Here is a 22,968-nt window from a genome sequence, read left to right as displayed (position 1 = left end):
ACTATCCTAGCACACAGGAGTTATGTTCATAAGTCTGCTTGCTATAAAAAAGGTCCTTCTATTAGTGTTTTTGAGGTTAAAAAATATATAGTTGTGTAGGGAGTCACTGGGCAAAATCAGGAAGGAACTCAAATATCACAGCAAGTGGGCGTGAGTCATATGAATTGGTCCAAATTCCAATGCCAGGAAAGGAGGAGGCTGTGGGAAGCTGGGAAGTTGAAGAGAATTTGAAGAGCCATAGGCAGAGGAGACATTATTCACTGGGTTGAGGGCATCACACAGACTGCTTGGCAGGTAGACACTGGCAAGCACCCAGCACAAGCCAAACACACAGAATACATACACAGGCAGGCAAAGGGGGAAGACTAAGGGCCTTAGGCCTCAGAAAAACACTACTACTTATCCACAGTGATATCCAGTGCCAGCCATTTTGTTCTGATACATAGTCCCCTGGATGTGTGGAGTTAGCCATCTTGTTCCATGCTGGACAGCCACATCAGCACCACATTGTTTAGACATAAACTGGTCTCATGGCCCTGTTTCCTACGATGTAACACAATTCAATTGGCGTTGCTGTCATGTCTTCCCTGTTTGGAATGTAGGATTCTGTAAACTAAATCATTCTCTTTTTCCATTGTTTCTATGTTATGATGATGTCACATACTCAGGTGTAGACAGGGCTAAAGATTCTCAGCAGAGAGAGGTGCAGTTGGCTAATGTTCATTCAAAATCAAAGACTTCCTTCGAGGAGTGAACCCTTAATGAGGCCAGTTAGATTAAATCTGAGATGAAGGGAAATACAGCAACTAATAGAAGGGCACACCCCGTGGCGGTATCAGTCACTAGAACGACAATTGTCCCCATTTACATACACGCTACATTGCACACGTGTGTATGGAGAACAGATTTTATTTTGATACATTTTTCTTTTCACCCAAAGAAGATTTTCTCTCTGGAATTTGGCACGAATTTCACACCTTGCCCCAGGACCTTCTTGTTCAATATGAGCTGTTGCTACTGCCTACAGTAGCCATGGGGCTTTGTTTCAAACGCCTTCCTGTTGGGCACTGTGGTAGACATCACCACTCTGCCTACATTTTCAACAAAAGATTCCAAATACATTGGCTGTGAATCTTTGTTTCAGTGGAGAGACAGCTTCCCGGGTGAAGACATTCTTCACAGCTGACATCTAGAAGATGTCCTGTTGGTGTTTGTTTTCCTCCACCCTCATAGAAAGAACGTCAAAGGAAAATCTATAGCCAAATCTTAGAAGCTCGTTCGTCTGAACAATTTGCAATGTCCTCTCCCTGTTCTTTGTCACCCCCCGCCCCCCAGGGTGGCTCATCTGCAAATCGTGACTGTCAAAATCAAGTCTCTCTGATAGCCCTCGGTTCCGGACCCTGACCCAAGTCCTATATGGTGGGTGGTCTACAGTTTTGCAGAGACATGGAATAAAGTCTTCAGATTTTCTGTCCCAACCCTTACCCCAGTCATATTCTATGTGGACAAAGGACAGCTTATTAAGAACAAATAGTGACATAACTTTCGAATGCTTTTATTGTGTCCTGATGATGGCTGACAGCAGAAGTAATCCGTGGAAATAATTGTAAAATTTGATTATTGTTGTGTTGAATATGCCAGGGTACCACAGGGCTTAGTTTTGAAAATCTCAGAATTGGGGCTTGGAGACACAACTCAGCACTAGAGGGCCTGCCTGACATGGGCAAGGCCCAGGCTCCTTCCCCAGAGCCTTCTCCTCCCTCCACAGCTGGGGTGGAGGGTATTTAGAACTTAAATATGCAGTTCAGGCTGCTGAGTATTACCTGCTATGGGATAGAGATGGTTATATTTTTAAAACTCTTTCTGATTGTGGAAATTCACTGTGGGTCTGGGGACAACATGATGACAATATCGCCAGTATCAACACGAAGACATGATCGCTGGAATGAACATGATGACATGATCGCTAGGATCAACCTGAAGACATGATCGCTGGGATCAACATGAAGACATGATCGCTGGGATCAACATGAAGACATGATCGCTGGGATCAACATGAAGACATGATCGCTAGGATCAACCTGAAGACATGATCGCTGGGATCAACATGAAGACATGATCGCTGGGATCAACATGAAGACATGATCGCTGGGGTCAACATGAAGACATGATCGCTGGGGTCAACATGAAGACATGATCGCTGGGGTCAACATGAAGACATGATCGCTGGGGTCAACATGAAGACATGATCGTTGGGGTCAACATGAAGACATGATCGCTGGGGTCAACATGAAGACATGATCGCTGGGGTCAACATGAAGACATGATCGCTGGGGTCAACATGAAGACATGATCGCTGGTGTCAACATGAAGACATGATCGCTGGGGTCAACATGAAGACATGATCGCTGGGGTCAACATGAAGACATGATCGCTGGGGTCAACATGAAGACATGATCGCTGGGGTCAACATGAAGACATGATCGCTGGGATCAACATGAAGACATGATCGCTGGGGTCAACATGAAGACATGATCGCTGGGATGAAGACATGATAGTTGGGATCTAAATGGACATAATTTGCCCGCAATGCCCAATTACATAGTATAGGACATGTGATTTCTACCTGGTTAAAGAACTGCTTAACTTTAATGAATTTGGAGTTTAAATAGGCCAAAGTCTTGAATAATTCAAATGTCATCTTTTCATTCTGTCCTCACACAAAACTTTTATGGTTGTGGTTTTTAGTTTTTGCATGTTTGTTGTTGTTGAGATGGGGTCTCACGTAGCCTAGGCCAGCCTTGAACTTGTTCCACAGCTTGGAAAGCCTTGGACTCTTGATATTACATCTTCTTAGTTCTGGGATTACATGCTGGTACCCAGTGAATGGCCATGCTCTTGGTTTTAAATAACATTCTAGCTATTGAAAACATTGCAGCCATAGAGAGAAATTCAGGAAGGTGGGGGATGGTGAACTATGGGAACAACCTTCCAAGTACTCTCACATGCCCTGTGACTTCCACTGAGGTGCATTTGCCACCCGGAAGTGAAAAGGGAGGCCAGGACTTCCTTGTCAGTGATATCATTATCCAGACTAAGACCAGGAAGTCAGGGAGAACGGACTAGTGGCCTCCAGGATGTCCAGTTTTTTGCCATTGATGTGTGATGATTTCTAAGCATCTGGGGCTACATTTATAGCTATCTTAGGGCACATGGCCCTTGAAAGCCACAGGTTGGTCCTTTTCAAACCAACATTGTTAGGTCCATTTTAGAATGGAGCTAATTATCAAAGTTAAACCTTTGAGAGCATTATTCTAGAACAGCTCTGTGTTACTCATACATTAAAATATTATCTTTGGGTTTTTAGATGAGATTTAGGTTTCTGCTTTAGACAAAGATCTTGGTTGTTTTCAGAATCAGAATTGCTATTTATCAGAATAAACAAATTGACACTCTACTTCATAGGTAAGAGATTATAGTTGACACACATCAATAAATCAATATAGCTCCCAGACATAGAGATTTGTAATATATGAACAGCAATCAATTTAAAAAAAATCCACCCCTTTCAGGATTGCACTTTGCCTCTTAGAAATGCATAATTAGAAAACTGGGTGGGAGACAAATACCCACATGCCAGTCCTGGAAGCTTTGCCTTGGGCCTGGAAGAGAATACACGGCCTGCCTGGCATCACAAGGTGCTGGGCAGATGAACTTGTCTGTGGTGAGCAAATATATTATGGTGGGGTTTGAGAGAGAGAGAGAGAGAGAGAGAGAGAGAGAGAGAGAGAGAGAGAGAACAGTTCATGTCCTGTGGAGAGAGGCAGATGCGAAGGTGAAGGCAGTAAGGAGCAGCTGACCTGGGCAACCTGCTTGCCACTGAGGGCCATGGTGCCATCTTGGCTGATCTGCAGCCAATGGCCGTGTCTGTGCCCATGGACCTGCCACAGCCATGGTTGTGTTGATGTCTGTGGCTCCTGTTACCACCAAAAGGCCAAGAGGACAGAGCTGCACAGAGTTGGACCTGACCCCCCCCCCCCCACTGACTGCAACACTAGGGAGAACTGGTCCACCCTTCATCAGCTGCAGCACTGGAGAGAGGGAACAGGTGCTGCACCTCCCTGGGCATCATGGCAGAGCTGATTTTGTTGCCGGGAGGGAGCTTGGGCTCCTCATCTTCCACATGGTGGTATAGGCAAGGGAAAGATTCCCTCCTCCTCCTTCTCCTCCCTCACCACCTGTGGCAGGCAAGAGAGCTGATCCAGGCCCTCTGTTGTGGAATATTAGTTGAAGATGTGTTACATTCGTTTATGCTGTGGAATATTTGTTCCATGATGCAAAGATGTGCTGCTTTCTTTTATGTTGCATTTGTTTGACTCTGTGAAGCTGTGCTACTTTGACTGCCTAAAACACCTGATTGGTCTAATAAAGATCTGAATGACCAATAGCCAGGCATGAGAGGGACAGGCAGGGCTGCCAGGCAGAGAGGATAAATAAGAGGAGAGAGAGAGAAAAGAGGAGCAAGAGAAGGAGGAGAGGAGGAAGCAAGGGAGCCAGCCACTCAACAACATAGCAAGACATGGAATAAGAAGGAAAGATACACAGAAATAGAAAAAGGTAAAAGCCCAGAGCAAAAGTTAGATGGTATAGCTAAAGTTAAGAGAAGCTTGCTAGAAACAAACCAAGTTAAGGCCAGGCATTTACAAGTAATAATAAGCCTCTATGTATTTATTTGGAAGCAGGGTGGTGGTCCCCCAAAGAATAAAGATTAAAAAAACAACCAACTACACTCCTCACCAACTGCAGCACCAGGGAGAGCAGGCCCTGTACCTCACCTAGGCAGCATAGTGCAGATGACCCTGTTGCCAGGGGTGCATCTCATCGGCCATATGATGGCATGAGTGAGGGGGAGATGTCTGCTCTCCAGCCCTCACCGCCTATGGCAGGTGGGAGAGCTGGCCCTGAGGTCATGAGAACTGGTGAAGGGAACTTGCCCAGAATCTTACCGGCTGCAGCACCGGAGAGGGCAGGCCCTGTACCTCACCTGAGCAACACAGTAGAGCTGACGCTCCTGGCAATGGCGCGGGTGAGTGTGGGAGAGTTAGCGGGACTGCTGGTCAGTCATGCGCAGGCACGGGCAGGGGAGAGTTGCAGGGGAGCTTTGCGTTCCCTTACCCTTGGCCCCTCACTGCCTACGGCAGAGGTGGGAGCTGGCCCCGGGTCATGAGAGTGAAAGAGCTGGTCCTACCCCTGGCCAGCAGCTGCATTCAGACACCGCAGTAGTGCTGGCCCTGCTGGAGGGGACATGAGTGAACCTGCCCTGAAGTCTTGAGAGTGAGAGAGCTGGTCCTACATCCCTCGACTGCCATGTGGTGGCGAGGGCAAGGGAAGGATTTACTCCCCCCTCCTCCTTTGTGACCTGTAGCCAGACTGTGGGGAAGAGGAGTGTGGCACAGCAACACAGCAGGCTGCAGTGACAGCAGTGACCTCCAGAAATTACCTGACTACTGCAGCCTCAGCCTCAGCCATGCCAACACCAGGAGAAATGTCCATCTGAGCCTTGGGCTCAAAGGCACCTTGAGGAACAATCACCAAAGGCTCTCCTCTGCCTACACCTGAAGGAGCAGTCAACAGAACCATAGCCGCCAACTACACCAACTGGAGGGAAGGGAGCCCCTGAAACACAGGTTCCACCTATACAGATTGTAGGAAGAGATGGGCAGACAACAGGGTAAGAATACACTCAACAACATAAAGAGCAGTACAGCACCACCAGAAACTAGTGGTTCTACAACAGCAAGACCTGAACATCCCAAAGCAGATGAAGCACAAGAAAATGACTTTAAAAATAACTTTATGAACATGATTGAGGCCCTAAGGAGGAAATGAAAAATTCTCTTAAAGAAATGGAAGAAAAGGCAACTGAAAAATTAGAAGAAATCAATAAATCCCTTTTTAAAAAAAACAAGGAAAAGCAATCAAACAGGTGAAAGAAACAGTTTAAGACTTGAAAAATAAAACAAAAGCAATAAAAAAACAAAACAAGGGAAATCTGAAAATGGAAAATCTGTAAAATCTTGGTAAATGACCAGGAACTACAGATGCAAGCATAAAAAACAGGACACCCACATTTGTAAAAAGAAACATTACTAAGGCTTAAATCACATATCAAGTCCCAACCACTAATAGGGGGAGACTTCAACACCCCACTCTCACCACTGTACAGGTCTGCCAGACAGAAACTTAACAGAGAAATAAAGCATCTAACAAATATTATGACTCAAATGGGCTTAACAGATATTTATAGAACATTTCACCCAGACACAAAAGAATATACCTTCTTCTCAGTACCTCATGGAACCTTCTCTAAAACTGACCACATACTCAGTAACAAAACAAACCTCGATAGATACAAAAAAAGTTGGAATAACCCTCTCCCTGTATCTTAACAGATCACCATGGCTTAAAGTTAGAATTCAGCAACACTAGTTACAGAAAATCCACAAATTCATGGAAATTGAACAATGCTCAACTATATCGCCACTGGGCTAAGGAAGAAATAAGAAAGAAATTAAAGACTTCCTAAAATTCAATGAAAATGACTACACAACATACCCAAACCTATAAGACACAATGAAAGCAGTGCTAAGAGCAAAGTACATAGCACTAAATGCCTACAATAAAAAGCTGGAAAAATCCCACACTAGTGAACTAACAGAACACCTGAAAACTCTAGAACAAAAAGATGCAAACTCACCCAGAAGGACTAGATGATAGGAAATAATCAAACTGAGAGTTGAATTAGTAAAATAGAAACAAAGAAAACAATACAAAGAATCAATGAGACAAAGAATTAATTCTTTGAGAATATCAACAAAATAGACAAACCTTTATCCAAACTAACCAAAAGGCAAAGAGCGAATATCCAAATTAACAAAATCAGGAATGGAAAGGGGACATAACAACAGACACAAAGGAAGTACAGAGACTCAACAGGCAATACTTCAAAAACCTGTACTCCACAAAAAGAAAAACTTAAAGGAAATGGACAATTTTCTGGATAAATAACACATACAAAAATTAAATCAAGACCAGCTAAACAAATTAAATAGACCTATAAGTGCTAAAGAAATAGAAACAGTCATCAAAAGTCTCCCAAACAGTAAAAGTCCAGTATCAGATGGTTTCAGTGCAGAATTCTTTCATATTTTCAAAGAAGAAATACCAATATTGTTCAAATTGTTCCAAACAATAGAAACAGAAGGAATATTGCCAAACTCTTTTTATGAGGCTACAGTTACCCTGATACTCAAACCACATAATAAGACAACTAAGAAAGAGAATTACAGACCAATCTCACTCATGAACATTGATGCAAAAATACTCAACAAAATACTGGCAAACCGAATCCAAGAACACATCAGAAAAATCACCCACGATGACCAAAGGAGGCTTCATCCTAGAGATGCAGGGATGGTTCAACATACTAAAATCTATCAATGTAATCCACCATATAAACAAACTGAAGGAAAAAAAATCACACGATCAACCCATTAGATGCTGAAAAAGCCTTCAACAAAATTCAACACCCCTTCATGATAAAAGTCTTGGACAGAGCAGGTATACTAGGAACATACCTAAACATAATAAAAGCAATATACAGCAAGCCAACAGCCAACAGCCAACATCAAACTAAATGGAGAGAAACTCAAAGTGATCCCACTGAAAACAGAAATAAGGCAAGGCTGTCAACTCTCTCCATATCTATTCAATATGGTTCTTGAGGTCCTAGCTAAAGCAATAAGACAACAAAAGGAAATTAAGGGGAAACAAATTGGAAAAGAAAAAGTTAAATTTTCACTATTTGCTGATGATATGATAGTATACATAAGTGATGCCAAAAATTCCACCAGGGAACTCCTACAAGTGATAAACCCCTTTGGATACAATATTAACTAAAAATTAAAAAAAAATAGTAGCCCTTCAATATACAGATGACAAATAGACTGAAAAAGAAATTAGAGAAACATCACCCTTTACAAATAGACACAAATAACCTAAAACATCTTGGGAGTTACTCTAACCAAACAAGTGAAAGACCTGTATGACAAGACCTTTAAAAATCTTTGAAGAAAGAAATAGAAGATACCAGAAAATGGAAAGATCTCCCATGCTCTTGGATAGGTAGGATTAGCTTAGTAAAAAATGGCAGTCTTACCAAAGTCAATCTACAGATTCAATGTATAACCATCAAAATTCCGGTAAAATTCTTCACAGACCTCAAAAGAACAATATTCAACTTCACACGGAAAAACAAAAAACTCAAGATAGCCAAAACAATACTGTACAATAAAGGAACTTCTGGAGGCATCACCATCCCTGACTTCAAACTCTACTATAGAATTACAGTAATGAAATCAGCTTGATATTGGCATAAAACAGACACGAGGACCAATAGAATTGAATTGAAGACCTGGATATCAATCCACACACCTATGGACACCTGATTTTTGACAAAAATCTAAAATTATAAAAATTGAAGAGAGAAAGCATCTTCAACAAACGGTGCTGGTATAACTGGATAGAGACATGTACAAGATTGCAAATAGATCCATACTTATTGCCATGCAGAAAACTCAAGTCCAAATGGATCAAATACCTCAACATAAAACCAACCACAATGAACCCCATAGAAGAGAAAGTGAGTAGTAGCCTTGAATGTATTGGCCCAAGAGACACTGACAGCAACAATTAATAAATGGGACCTCCTAAAACTGAGAAGCTTCTGTGAAGCCCAAGGACACGGTCAACAAGGCAAAAGGACAGCTTAAAAAATGGGAAAGATCTTTATTAACCCCACATCAGACAGAGGACTGATCTCCAAAATATGCAAAGAACTTAAGAAACTAGACATCAAAAGAACAAATAATCCAATAAAAAAATGGGGTACAGACCTAAACAGAGAACTCTCATCAGAGGAATCTAAAGCATCCAAAAGACTCTTAAGGAAATTCTCAACATCCTTAGCCATTAAAGAAATGTGAATCAAAACAACTCCGAGATGCTATCTTATGCTTGTTAGAATGACCAAAACACTGATGACAACTTATGCTAAAGAAGATGTGGCATATGGGGAACACTCCCCTATTGCTTGTGGGAGTGCAAACTTGTACAGCTACTTTAGAAATCAGTATGGCAATTTCTCAGAAAATTGGGAAACAATTTACCTCAAGACCTAGCAATACCACTCTTGGGCATATACCCAAAGAATGCTCAACCATACCACAAGCACATTTGTTCAACTATGTCATAGCAGCATTATTTGTAATAGTCAGAACCTTGAAAGAGTCTAGATGTCCCTCAACTAAAAACTGGATAAGGATAATGTGATACATTTACACAACAGAGTACTAACTACTCCGTGGTAAAAAATAATGACATCTTGAAATTTGCAGGCAAATGGATGGAGCTAGAAAAAAAAAAACCATATTGAGTGAGGTAACCCAGACTCAGAAAGACAAATATAAAATGTACTCACTCATAAGTGGCTTTTGGACATAAACCAAAGAATAACCAGCCTACAGTCCACAACCCTAGAGAACCTAGACAACAAAGAGGACCCTAAGAGGGGCATACCTGGATCCACATAGGAAGGAGTAAAATACAAGATCTCCTGAGTAAACTGGAACATTGGGCAGGGGGGAGGGTGGAAGGGGAGAGGTGAGGAAGGGGAGTGGGGAAAGTGTATAACTCATTTAAAAACAATAAAAAAGAATATCTTCCAGTCATGTGGGCAAATTTACAATCATCTTCATATTCTCTTCGTGCTAGGGTCTCCTCATAACTAGTGTCAGGAAACTTTAATTTTCTAATGAGGATACGGATCTATGAATGGCAAGGAGAACAAAAGTGTTTGGAACTTCCCATAGGAATTCAAACATAGCACCTTTCCTTGTGTATTTGAGATAGTCTCACCATGAAGTGGCCAGGCTGGCCATGGAAACTTGCAGTCCGACAGCCTCTACCTTCCAAGTGCTGGAAATACAGACATGCATCACAACCTCTAGCTTAGAGCTTTCGTGATTCTGTAACACACCAGCAAACATGCCCGACGTTTCCTGAAGTTCTGATGACTGTGCATTTGGTGAGAGTTAGACCTACCTTTGGGCGGAACAGAATGCTTATTTCTCTTCTGTTGATGGTTCCTAAAATGGTCTTGTTGAAAAGGTTCATCATCTATGTGCAGGATATACAAAGCCTTTCTGAATTTACAGAAAAGCTAGGTGTGTGACTAATACTGCACTAGCAAAGCCTGTGGACACTGGTGTTGTAGAATATTATTTTAAGTAGGTATAGATGTGTTACACTTATTTATGCTGCGGAATATTACTTTAGCTATGTGCAGGTGTGTTGCATTTGTTTAGTTATGTACAGATGCGTTGCATTTGTCTTACCTTGTCTGTCTTAGGCACCTGATCGGCTTAATAAAAAGCTGAATGGTGATTAGCTAGCCAGGAGAGGAATAGGTGGGGCTGGTGAGCAGAGGGAATAAACGGGAGAAACCCAGGCTCAAATGAAGAAGAGAAGAATGAAGAGAATGTGGGGGAAACTGAGGGATATGCCTGGGGCTGAAAGTCAGGCAGCTACCAGCCAGCCAGACAGGAAGCAGTGAAAGTAAGACACACTGAAGGAAAGAAATGTAGATGAAGAGAAACAGGTTAACTTATAATAGCGGGTTGGACAAGCATAAGACAAGGCTGAGCATTCATAACTAATAAGAAGTGTCATGATTTGGGAGCTGGTTGTTGGCCTAAAGAAAAAATCTGGTCCACACCAGTGATGGCCAGCCCTACTTCTCTATGAACTTTCCACGATGATAAGAACTCTTCCAAGGGATAAAATTTCCCTTTTCCCAGTGATTAATAGGCTAAAAAGTGAGTGCTCTTTCCAGAATTTCTGGAAAGTTATCAAGCAAACAAGATAATTAATCTTAGGAGAGGAACCGAAGTGAAGAACGTTGACAGGCAAGCCTGGAGAATTCTTTTGAGCCTTCATCAAATGAAGTCATTTGAGTTCCCGGGTCTGTCTCCCGAGTGTGATGCCCTGCACATCCTTCTCACCTGAGAGAAAAGAGCTCCGCTCTTCACCCGCTAGGCCAGCGAGACCAACTGTGGGGGCCAGCATGGGCAGAGACAGGAAAGTTCAAGCGTCCACGGAGCTCGATTGAGGAGCACATTTTATTTGGCAATGCCAGAGAACCAGCACATACCAGCAGCATAATTTAGAATGATAAATCGCTATTTCAAACTCATCCATGGGAAATTTATTACTGAGATGGTAAACACAGACAACACAGTCAAAGGAGCTTAGAGAGTGATAAGAAAACAACTAAAGAATATCATCAACAGAAATGATTGTAATTCACTTAACAATACATTCACTTTACATTCCCCAGATTGTCATTTTATTTTCTATGAAATACAGAAGAATGTATATAGTCACATTCTGGAAGTCAAGAGAAATCTTTAAGTTTCACCTTAATATGTTATGTGCATGAGTGTTTTGCCTGCATGTATGTCATGTCCATGCATCATGTGTGTGCCTGGTGCCAGGCCAGAAGAGGATGTTGGATCCCCTGGAACTAGAGTTACAGACAGTTGTGAGCTGCCACGAGGGTGCTGGGAATTGAACTTGGGTCCTCTGGAGGAGCAGCCAGTGCTCTTAATCTCTCCAGCCCTGAAATTTTAACTTTCAATGACATTTTTATTTAAGATAGGTAAAACAAAAATAGCAATTCTGGCTTTTCAGTACACACACACACATCTATGGTACAGTAGCTTGTTCACATAATATATTGTGACGGCTTTCATTATTCTTCAAATATTCACACATAATTTGTAAACTCTCATCTTGGAGTAAATTAGAGTTTAAATTCAATAAATACTCTACAAAGAACAATTACAAAGCAGTGTTGAACAGTCTCAGATTGGGGACGGGCTTGTATAGCTAAAGGTTTTTGTAAGAATCAGTTCTGAAGGCGAACAGGGAACCTGCAGGGTTCCCAAGACAAGAGCCTGTGCTTTGGCAAGCTCCCCAAAACATGAGCAGCTAATGTTTCTGGGTTCAGAGAAGCATGTCCCCAGAGAAAGGAAGGCATTGCCACATCTTTGTCTGACCACGTCCACTTTCTAATAAACAGGAAGCGGGCCTTTCTCTTCAGAAAGACAAGGGGCCACGTAGTTGCTTCTCTTCTGTTGTACTTACATTCTGTTTGACCAAAGTCATAAAGACAAAAAGGGATTGTTTTTTGTTTGTTTGTTTGTTTCGTTTTCTTCCAAGACCTTTGGAGTTTGACCCTGGATGGCTAGTGAAGTATCTCTCATCCTCATTCCCTGTGTAAACCAGTCAGCCAGCATGTCAATGCTACTGGCTGTAGAAGAAACTCCCATGCCCTGGCAGGGCTTTTTCTCAGACCTGAATTTGGTGACAGAGGTTCCCTCACGGCAGAGGCCTCTCTGTAAGTCTCACAGCGGAGCTGGGACCTGCGCTTGTCTTATCCTCACACCACACTGATATTTCAACGTTTCTCTCCGCTGTATGTGGCATTTCCCTGGAGTTGCACAAAAACCTGTGAGGAAGCCGCAAGTATCCGTGTGCTCAGTGCACAGAAGACCAGGGAGAGCGGAAGGATAGCTCCTTCAGGCCTCACCCACCCACAGACCTGGGCAAGTTCTCTGCAAAACTCAAACTCAATAAAAACGTATAATTTATCTTTATGTGTGTGTGTGTGTGTGTGTATGCAGATGGGCATAGGTGCCCTTGGAGGCCAGAAGAGGGCACTGTATTCTCTAGAGCTGGAGTTACAGGCAGTTGTGAGCCACCTGGTATTGGGTCTTCTGCAAGAGCAGCAGTTAAGAGCTCTTAACTGCCAGGACACCCTCCAGTTCCTCTGAAACTTATCTGTGTGTACGCGTTAAATGATTGTCTTAAGTGCTAGTATTTGTAAAATAAAAAAAAATACCCCCTTTGGTGCTGGGTTGAGAAAAACGCTATACTAACTTGGAGTGTTTATCATTTTGAATTGAATTTGGATTCCTTTTTGCTGAAAAAGAAAAATGTGTAAGCAATCACCATAACTCCCTGGCTTAGTTACGTAAGACAGAACTAGCAAGTCCATCAGGAGCGTGCCATTGTGGCAAAGACGCCATCACACCCACAATGACAACCTATCAACCTAGCTTAGGCCTGGGGTTCTGCTGGGTGACATTTTGAACTAGTAGTCAGTTTGATTTTCATTAGTATGTGTGCTTTAAAGAACAAATGAGTTAAAAAGACAGTCATTCATGACACCATTGTGCAAAAGATGAGTAAAGAGGCCCTTTGCTCCTCTTCGGACATTACCTGTCCCAACCCACCTACCGCCCAACCCTCTGCCTTCTCAGGCAATCATACCCGACGAATATCACACCAGCAGCATCCCGTCCGCCCTGAATCAAAAAGTGAGGCACCGAAAGGTAAGTTACACTTTGGCAAGCAGGCGACCAGACAATTCTTTGCGTTTCTCTGAGGTAGTGGAATCCTATTAGTCTAACAGTTCAAATGAGTCTCGGTTGCTGGGCTAAGAAACAGGTAGAGAGCTGGCCTCGCACTCACACCCTATCAGAGGCTAGTGGCTGATATTAGCACATACTCCACAGTCCTCTCCAATAGCACCCTCATTGCCACATGGGAAACATGAAAACACTACAGTTGCCACGTTAGGAGGGTGAGCACTGCTTCCCGAGGGCACACTTCACTACGACTTGAATTTAATTCCTGCACGTCTTTCCATAAAGTGCCCGTGCACTGTCAGGTGCTCAATAAACATGATGTCACTAAACATTTAAGATCTCTGACTTAGTAAGAGAACAAGCAAAACCAGCATTTAAAAACCAACCAACTGCAGGCTCAAAGTCCATGCATGGAATTCTAGAGAAGGTTCAACCTCGGAAAGCATTAAGTTCCGATGGTGTTGGGCACGGCTTGGGTCCACAATTCCATCTTAACTCTTTGTATTAGACATTCCCAGCTCCATGGTGCTCTTACGATAGCGTATGACTTTGGGTTTTCTACCTGTGATGAGCTTTTGTGAAGACAAAGTAGTCAGCTTTCTCTGTTGTTCTTCAAGTTTTTCTGCTAGACATTTAACCAAGACGGGATCCACTTTAGAATCAAATTTATTAGCAAACCAATGCCCTTCCTTTATAAGCCACCGTAATTCTGCAGCGCCGTAGATACACACACTTCGAAGGTGCGAGCCAGTGCAATTGGGATAGAAGAAGCCTTCATAATAATTCCATTTGACCAGGCGGGTCTTACTCTGTAGGTCAGACACATCCTGGGCCGATCTTGAAATTTCTCCAGGTATTCCTGGTATCCGGGTCAAGGTAGCCCAAAAGTGTTCATCAGGAGAGTATGTATCTTTAGACCAGGCAAAAAAGTCTTCAACGAGGGAACTGTTAAAGATATATTTAACAAATGCTTGACTTAAAACAAAGTAGGCACTGCCTACAAACACCTCAATGTTATGAGGTGGAGCCTCCTTGGAGATGTTTGTCCTTACTGGGAGCTTCATGTATTCATAAGGCACCGGTCTGAGCTCATGATGGTACGTGAACCTTTCCATTTTGCCAATAGGAGGTTTCACCGTCTCTAACATATTCTGGCCTTGGAGTTTTTTCAGCTCCGACACTAATTCGAAGTTGGACTTGAGGGGAAAGTCTTGCCCACACAGGTTGATGACATACTTCCACCGAACTGAAGATTTGAGTAGGTCTGATAGGCAATTCAAGTCAGCCTGCAGCCTGGAAATGTGGGCGTACTCCACAGCCTCCAGTCTGGACGCGATGAAGATATTGGAGAAGCACCTAGCTAAGTTGTTCATGGCGATTTTGAACTCGTCTGGTGACTTCAGGTCATAATGGATGCAGTAAAGATTGTGCTTGTTGTAAATGGCGTGAATTAGCCTCTCAACCATAATCGCATCTTTGTGGACAACCAGCGAGTAGGCTATGGGGAAGCTCTTTTCCTCTCTCGAAACAAGCTTCTCATGGTACCGTCTGAGGGTCTGATAAACATCACAGTCGCTGGTCAACGCCACAACATCACCATCCTCCAGGTCGATGATGTTTTGTCTTCGGATTTCCAAACTCTTGCCGATCTCCAAAGGCTCCTGCTCATAGATCCCCGAGCAGTTAACTTCATACCTGGCTTCATCCTGGATAGGGGGGAACCTGTTCCTCACAAAAGGGGAGGTACTTAGGGAATATTCAACTAAGTAAATGTCTCTTTGAGGGAAGAGGAGCCGGCCCACATTTAGAAGCTTTAACAAGGAGAGCAGCCATAGCGTTAAGAAGAGGACGAAGAGCTTTTGCTGGAGTGTGTATTTATAGCAACATCTGAATATCTTCATTCTGCAAGGAGAAAGGGATGGCAGCTGTTACTAACTAATATGAGGAGAAAATTCAGTTTATCCAAAGTTTCCTGGGTACCACCTGCTACATGTCACACAGAGGGCTGAACCCAAAGATAAAGGAAGCAAAGTCCTGAACAAATCCAGAAACAGTGAAATAGAACTATATTGTCAGGGAACTTTGCGATAGTCGGTGTTAACTAACATTAGCTCATTTAGACAGATGCTGGTTATCAACCAGAGCAGATGACAATAATCAGTCGTCCACTGGTACCGTAGAGGGCTGGCTCCAGGACTTCCAGTTGATGGGCAAGATCCGCAGAAGCCCAAGTTCCTGAGATAAAATGGCTTACTATTTGCATATAACCTATACACAATTTCCTACATGCCTTTCTCTGTTTCTAGGTAACCTACAATACCTAATGCGGAACCCACACAACGCTTGTTCACGAGGATTCAGCCCAGCACTGGGTTCAGGGCAAATTCAAGTTTTGCTTCTAGGAATTTCCTAGAATTTCCCTTTTCAGGTTTTCTAAATGAGTTTTTGCTGAATTTGCAGACAAGTGGCCCACAGATACGGGAGGTTGACTACACAGTGTCTCTTACAGCCTGCATCTCGTCTTAGCATATCTGAGGCAGGATTACCGTGGTTTGGGTAGCAGTTGAGAGAACAGGATGAATCAAGAGGCTCTCAGAGATGCAGTGACTCAGTTGAAGCCCAAACGATCATTGAGCTTCATCCAACCTTTGGATGTTGACGATGGAGGCCAGAGGTCAGTTAGGAAAAGTTCAGAAAACCCACTTCAGGAATCACACCAGACAGACTGTAAGATGTACAGATCATAAAAACTGCATAAACCTTCTTTCTTTCTTTGTTAGTCCCCATTTCCCCATAGGAATTAGCAACATAACCTTCAGGTTGGGAAAGGGTCAACACTCGTTCAGGGTAGAGTTATAAAAGCGGCCTTGGATTTACAGTGTGTTGTCTTGCGGGTGAAAGAGTCAGTTTTTCTCCCCATGGCTTTGTAACAGTAGGCCGAAACGGCCTTGAGCCAGAGTGACCAAGACTCAATTACTGTGTGTATTTGGAAGAGCAAAAGCTAAGACCTGACAGTGGACCAAGACCCCTGAGCTGGGGCCCTCATTCAGCAAAGATGCTGTCTGCACCTGGCAGAGGCGTGGAGAAGGCGGGATAGATCTGAAGCGTGTTTACCACCCGATCTATGAGTGCACACGTGAGCTGAACGGAAGGCGGCTTACTCTCACCAGATTCTGAGTGGACAGTCTCACCATGTGTGGGGACAGAAACCAGGACAGTGAGGAGAGCAGGCCCCTTCTGATTGCCCTGAGCCCGAGTGCCTTCAGGATTTCCACATGGAAATGTCCACCAGGGACCAGAACGGCCACCACCTAAGTTTGGGTGAGAGGTCAGGGCTGGAGAGAAATGTGTCAGCAACACAAATGTGGAATTGAAAATCCTGGTGGTCAGGCTGAGTATGGAGGAGACAGCAGTGAGCTGAGAAAGGGGACCCCAGGCAGCCGCAGAGCGTAGGCTGGGATGCGGCTCGAGGAAATGGAACTCTGCAGCACAGAACAAGGGCACCAAGTTGCAGACCCGGAAGCCTGAGCACACATGTGCAGAGATGCTGTGATGAATCAAGACAGGAGATGAGTCGATTCCGAGTGCGCTTTGTAGGTCCAGGGCTCTTAATTAGCATAAATTAATCTTTCCCTTGGCCAAGTGAGATGTTTAAAGAGACTGATACAGGCTCCCAGAGCTGGCATGCCGTGGTTAACCTAACAACCAGCTTCACATTTACATAAAAAGATAAGGGCCAGCTGTCTACCCATTGCCAGGGTCTCAGCATCTATGTTCCTGCCTTTCTTGGGTTTGGTGAGTTTGAGCTGCCAGGAAGCCAGGGCTAGCTGCTCAAAACAGGCCAGTCCCAGAGGGCTGGGCAATGGCGGGAGGGGTGTGTGTGCTCTAAAAAGTCCTCTGGAACTGGCTCTTACTTTCGGTTTTGGCCTTTTCTGGTCAGGGACAGGGGTGAGTTCCAAAAGACAAAGGGGAGGCACTGGGACAGCCTAGGCCTGTCCTGGCTCTCTGAATGTCTGCTGCTCCCCCCAGAGATCTTTCAGGAAGATAAGCTTGTCTGGCTGGGTTCGCCTTGAAAGAGGCCCCTTCCAGTATTAGTACCCTGTCCCAAGTCAAAATACAACTGTTCTTATCCCAACCATGGTCCTTTAACTAAAAGCGCTTCGGTGTGGAGGAAGGACACAAAGCTGGGTGGCTAGGGAAGGGGGGAACCTGGGAAGAATTGGGGGAAGGAAGGCGAATATGATCAAAGCATGTGGTATAAAATTCACAAAGAACAAGGAAGGAGCTTGCAAAAAGAGGAATTAAGAAAAAAAAAAAAAGTAAAAGGCCACGGAGGTGGCATGCCCTCAGATTTTAATGAGTTCCTGCCAGTTCCTAAACAGGGACACTGGCCTCTTTCCAAGCTGCTGGCCGTGCTGAGAAACCAGCCCTGTATCCTGGGCACCAGCAGAGGGAAAGCTCCGCTAGGAGGTCCAAGGAGACTAAAATCTCCAGCCTTGGCTTGGCTTTGGCCTCCTCCTGCTCCTGCACACAGTGAGCTTGTGCTTAGCCAGTGGGCTCTGCGGAGGACAGCATGGTCCCACGGCTTGCAGCTGCAGGGGTAAAGGTGGCTCGCAGCTACAGGGGTGAAGGTGGACAACACCTATAAGTTACAGTCCCCCCATCCTCCTGTCATTTGCTGCCCAGATCCAGAGACCCCTGACACCTCAGGCACTGAGGATGTAAAGGAGCCCTGAGGCCCTGCCTGAGGCTGAAGGGTGGGCTCACCTAAGCTGGCTCCCAAGCTGTCCCCACTGCTCCTCACTGCTCCCATCTCAGTACTCAGTATCTCCTGTAAACAATACACTGGCCACCTTCCTCTCTAGGTTGGTGGGCAGGCAAGCAGCTTGCTGGCTGGGAGTATATAACAGTTACATTACAAATGACTTCCAGTAGAAGAAGAGACTGTCCCTTCTTACCTGGACAGACAAGGAAGTTGTCTTGTGAAGTCTGCCACCATAAAGACATGAGTTCCTAGCTATGACAATCTAACCGGAAGGAGAAAAATGACAGCAAGGACAGCAAGGCTCCTATAATGATTGCAAAGGAAATCATTCCTTACTAAAGTCCCAACAGGAAAGACGTGAAGCCTTTCCTCAATCCGTGATCTCCCCAGCTCTCCCGGCATTGCTAGAGCTAGGAGGCAGCAACAGAGAATGCACAGTGACTGAGCACCAGTGCTTGCATGAAGGGCCAAAGGCTACAGTCACCAGCAGCTGTCCAACCATCTTTGGAGCCCAGAGCCATCGGAGCAAGAGGATGTGCCTTCCTCAGGTGAGGAAGAGGACTAGTAGATCAGGAACAAGAATAAGATGACTGGAGAGAAAAGTACTGAGTAAGTTACAGCTTTTAGGGACCAAGAACTGAGGATTGAAAAGATGGTTCAGTGGTTAAGAACTGGCTGCTCTTCTAGAAAACCCAGGTTAGAGCCCCAACATCCACATGGGAGCTCACAACCATCTGTGACTCTATGTTCAGAGGATTCAATATCCTCTTCTGGACTCTGAGGGCACTTTGCACATGTGGAACACAGATATGCATATGGGAAAACACCCGTGCACATAAAATAAAACTAAACAAAGAATTTCATTCTTACAGTGCTTCTCAGGAGCTTACCAGACGAGAGAGAGAGAGAGAGAGAGAGAGAGAGAGAGAGAGAGAGAGAGAGAGAGAGAGGGCAGGTTTTAGGATGTCATGGAGTTTAGCTTGAGGACTTGAGGACCCTGGGGAACTCGGCAGCTAGCCGTGTCTAGCTAACCTCTCTGAAGGTCAGCTGTTTTTTGCTCAGGATGGGATTTAGAAAGTCCTCCAGCCCCCAGGGTCTTAAACTGTGTGCTGCATATGGGGGCCCATAGCTGGGTGTAGAGTTCATGAAACATTTAGTAACAATAAAAGCCTTCCCTTGTTTTCCTGTAAGGCTTCTTCTTACCCATGACCAGCTTGCTTAACACATCTTGGAGCCTTTTCGGTTCTCTCATTATACAGGATTCACTGCATGCATCTATCTTAAAAGCTTGACTTCTATTTTGTAGTTATGTGTACGCATGTGCATCTGTGTGGGGAAATGTGCTCATGTGCAAGTGCCCACCGAGGCCCGAGGAGGGCCTTGGATCTCCTGGAACCCGAGTTACAGGAGGTTAAGAGCCACCTGACATGGGTGCTGGGAACTGAATTCAGGTCCTCTGCAAGGGCAGTATATGCTCTTAACCACGGAGCCATCTCACCAGTCCCTGAGCGTTTAAAAGCAGAATCTGGAAGGCCATTTTTTGTGGACACTGTTAAGAACACGGCTGTCCTATTCCTGAACAAGGAAGGAGGAGGCAATGCCACAAGGATGAGTGGCAAACCTTCCTGAAGCCTAGACTCACACTTATTGCCTTTTACCTGGGTTTGCAGCACTGGAGACGGAACCCCGAGCCCCACGTAAGCTAGGCCAGTTCCACTGCTCCTCCAGCTTTTGCCTATCTTCTCAATCTACCCCTGAAGCTTCAATGCAAGCTCAGTATTTCAAAGTCAGTGCCCCACAACCTCCAGTCCAAACTCTTTGTTAATTTAATAGCATTGCTGTGGATGCAGGCTTACTCAGAACGTGGTTCCGGATTACTAGATGCGTAACACAATCCCTTCAGCAGATATTATAATGAGATGGTAACTGCCAATATCCATCTTTTTTAAAGAAAAGAAACCAAGGCACATGAGACAAATAAAAACACTATCCAAGAGCAGGGGTAGAAACCTCTCCTCCCACAGAGGGGACCTTATCCATGGTAAGCAGGGATGTCCCTTCCTTGGGCTTTCTCCTTACGTCAAATCTCCCTGACTCTAAACTCAGTTTTACTAATGTTTCAAATTTAAAAGAAAATCTCCAAAAACAAAACAAAACAAAAACCCACATTGTCCAAGAACCAGATGTGGAAAGTGCAATATTGGAGCTTAGAGCCAGGAATTCTCAGCACACACAACCCCGTCACCTGGATATGAGGGAAAACAGTCTCTAGTTTCCCACAATAGTTTATCCCTTGACTGACGTTCCCACTGGAAGTCTTGCATAACTGTCCTGAAGCAGAGACAAATGGATTCCACTCGTAAGACACTATACCTGTCTGAGATAGAACCTGCCTGGAGAATTAACTTTTGGGGACCTAGGTGGTGACTCCTGAAGCCCCAGGCCCAGGCATCAGTGAGCTGATGAAGATGTTAGCCAGTTTCCAGTTGGTAGAACCCTTTAAAGGAGGAGGAGGGTGCTCACCCTAGGATTTAGTCAGAGACGCCTGGCTCAGAGCTTGTTGCTATGCAGTTGGGGCTGTTTGAGAATTCCTGAGTTTTTTTTTTTTTTAAACTTTCTAGATGAAATCTCTCTCCAGGAAAAGAACATTCCCTCCACGCACGCACCTTTGAGTCTTTACACTTTGTTTTATTGTTGTCAGCTTGAAAAATAGGACATGCGAAGATTATTAATTTGGGAATGTCAGGATTTGTTTGTTTTTTTTTTTCTCTAAAGCCTTACAAAGTAGAGTCATCATTCATCACACAAGGACAGAAATATAAAAATGAGCATACTTAAAAAAAGAAACAAAAATAAATAAAAACCCAAATCTCCTCCTAGACAGAGGGAAGCTGGTGTGCAATGGCCGGATGAGCTAAGGTGTTACCCTGGCGTTTGATCTCAGTGAGGTCACGCTCCTCATCACCTCGCTCATCACCTACCGCAGAACGTTCTGGACTGCGGCCCTTGGGTGGGAGGATGACTCAGCTCCAGGGCATTTCTGCAACGCCCCCACAGTAACTCAGAGTTGTGCAAAGGACGCGGAGGACAAGCTTCTCTCTGCGTTTACTCGCTCTTTGTTCTAGTCTAGAAAGAACATGGCAAAGGCCTGCCATAGTGTGGAGCAGGTAAGTATGATACCTACGCAAATCACAAGAGCCGCATGTGGGCTAAAAACCCCAGGGACATGAAGACAGACCGGCCTGAAAAGGCAAGATCCCATCCTCATTTCATTAAAACAAAACAAAACAAAACAAAATCCAGCAACTCAGGAAGTCAGAGAAGCCGGTAGTGGGGAACAAAGCCTGCAGTGATCCATAACTTGGCATGACATTCTTTGGACACCATGTCCTTCTAGCCTGATTTTAAGATGTTCTCTGTGTTCCCCAGGCCCTTAGGAAGGGCAGCTTCACTATGCAGGCACTGTCTTGCCCCTTTCTTTCACCCACGATAGATACTGTGCTTTTCAACAAGAACAAAATCACGCAATTGTAGTTTCTTTTTCTAGGTCTTTCCCATCAGTGCTTAGTTAACAAAATGTACAGTTCCCAAAGAAACCTAAATGAAAAAAATCTTAAGACTGAAAAGACTTTCAAGGTGACGGAGACTCCAGTCCTCCAAAGGTAGCTGCCCATTATGGACCCTCACTTCAGGGCTGGGATGCTGGGAACACATTTTCTCCACTACACATGTGGCTTGGTTTGCTTCCACTGCTATGACAAAATACCATAAACTGGGGAGTTTACCAACAACCGAACTTATTTGTCATGGTCCTGGAAGTTGGGAAGCTAAGCTCAGAGTGCAGATCATATCTAGGACTGGCTCACTCCAACTTTCAAGAGGGTCCCTTATTACTGCATTGCCCCAAGGCAGACAACAGAAAGGCATAGGTGCGGGAGAGGTGAGCCGCTCCCTCACACCTCCGAGAAGTTCACTAATTTCCTCCGTGACAGCTCAACCCATTGCATGATGAACCTCCTAGATACCTTCTATCACACTGGCAGTTAAGTTGTAACATGCATTTGGGGAGGACACATTCAGATTGTAGTGATTTGCGTTCAGCCAATGCTGGCCATCAAGGGGGGCAGGATCCCCAGTCCCTTATGTGGCTCCTCATGGTGGCATTTAGCGCAACTTGGCTTGACCAGTCACTAAGATGGTCCTGACCAGACAACAAATATCTTCATACTGTCAGAGTCCATGGACACAGGCCTGTCCCTTCTTAATGGTCTATGTAGAATGTCCGTGTTAATTGTATGTACATACTGGCAGATTGATGGGTTGGGCACAATCACTCTTCCTGCATTTTCAGATGAGGAAATGAGTCACAGTAGATACTTTGGGTTGCAGTGTGTAGAGGAGCCAGGAATTTCAACCATGGCCCAATTATTACAACCACAACCCAACCCTGCCCTTCCAGCCGCTCAGTGGCCTAGCGGAACTGGGACTAATAAATGACTGCCATAAGGGTCTACTACACGTGCTCAGGAAATGCTAAACTATACAAAATAGAAGCTAACTAAAGGACCGTCCCTGGTCTTCTTCTCAGGAAGAGTGTGATCCTGCCCAGCAGGCAGGGTGACCCTGTGTGGAGAAAGCAGCCCTGGTCTGTGT

At 44.5% G+C, this 22,968-nt stretch overlaps 1 protein-coding gene across 3 annotated transcripts in view; it reads right to left on the bottom strand.

Moving 5' to 3' along the window:
• Positions 1 to 11,300: 11,300 nt before the first annotated feature.
• Gcnt4 (glucosaminyl (N-acetyl) transferase 4) overlaps positions 11,301 to 22,968 on the bottom strand; it is a 28,467-nt gene continuing 16,799 nt past the window's right edge. For all 3 annotated transcript variants that reach the window (XM_048441505.3, XM_048441506.3, XM_048441507.3), the window contains exon 3: positions 11,301 to 15,452. In XM_048441505.3, coding sequence (XP_048297462.2) covers positions 14,042 to 15,451 — 1,410 coding nt within the window. In that variant the 5' untranslated portion in view covers position 15,452 and the 3' untranslated portion in view covers positions 11,301 to 14,041. The remainder of the gene's footprint in view (positions 15,453 to 22,968) is intronic.

The sequence above is a fragment of the Myodes glareolus genome, chromosome 15 (genome assembly GCF_982192425.1).
Source record: "Myodes glareolus chromosome 15, mMyoGla1.1, whole genome shotgun sequence".
Classification (NCBI taxonomy): Eukaryota; Metazoa; Chordata; class Mammalia; order Rodentia; family Cricetidae; genus Myodes; species Myodes glareolus.
The sequence above is the reverse complement of the archived record's forward strand: the minus strand, read 5'-3'. Positions and strand labels throughout refer to the sequence as shown.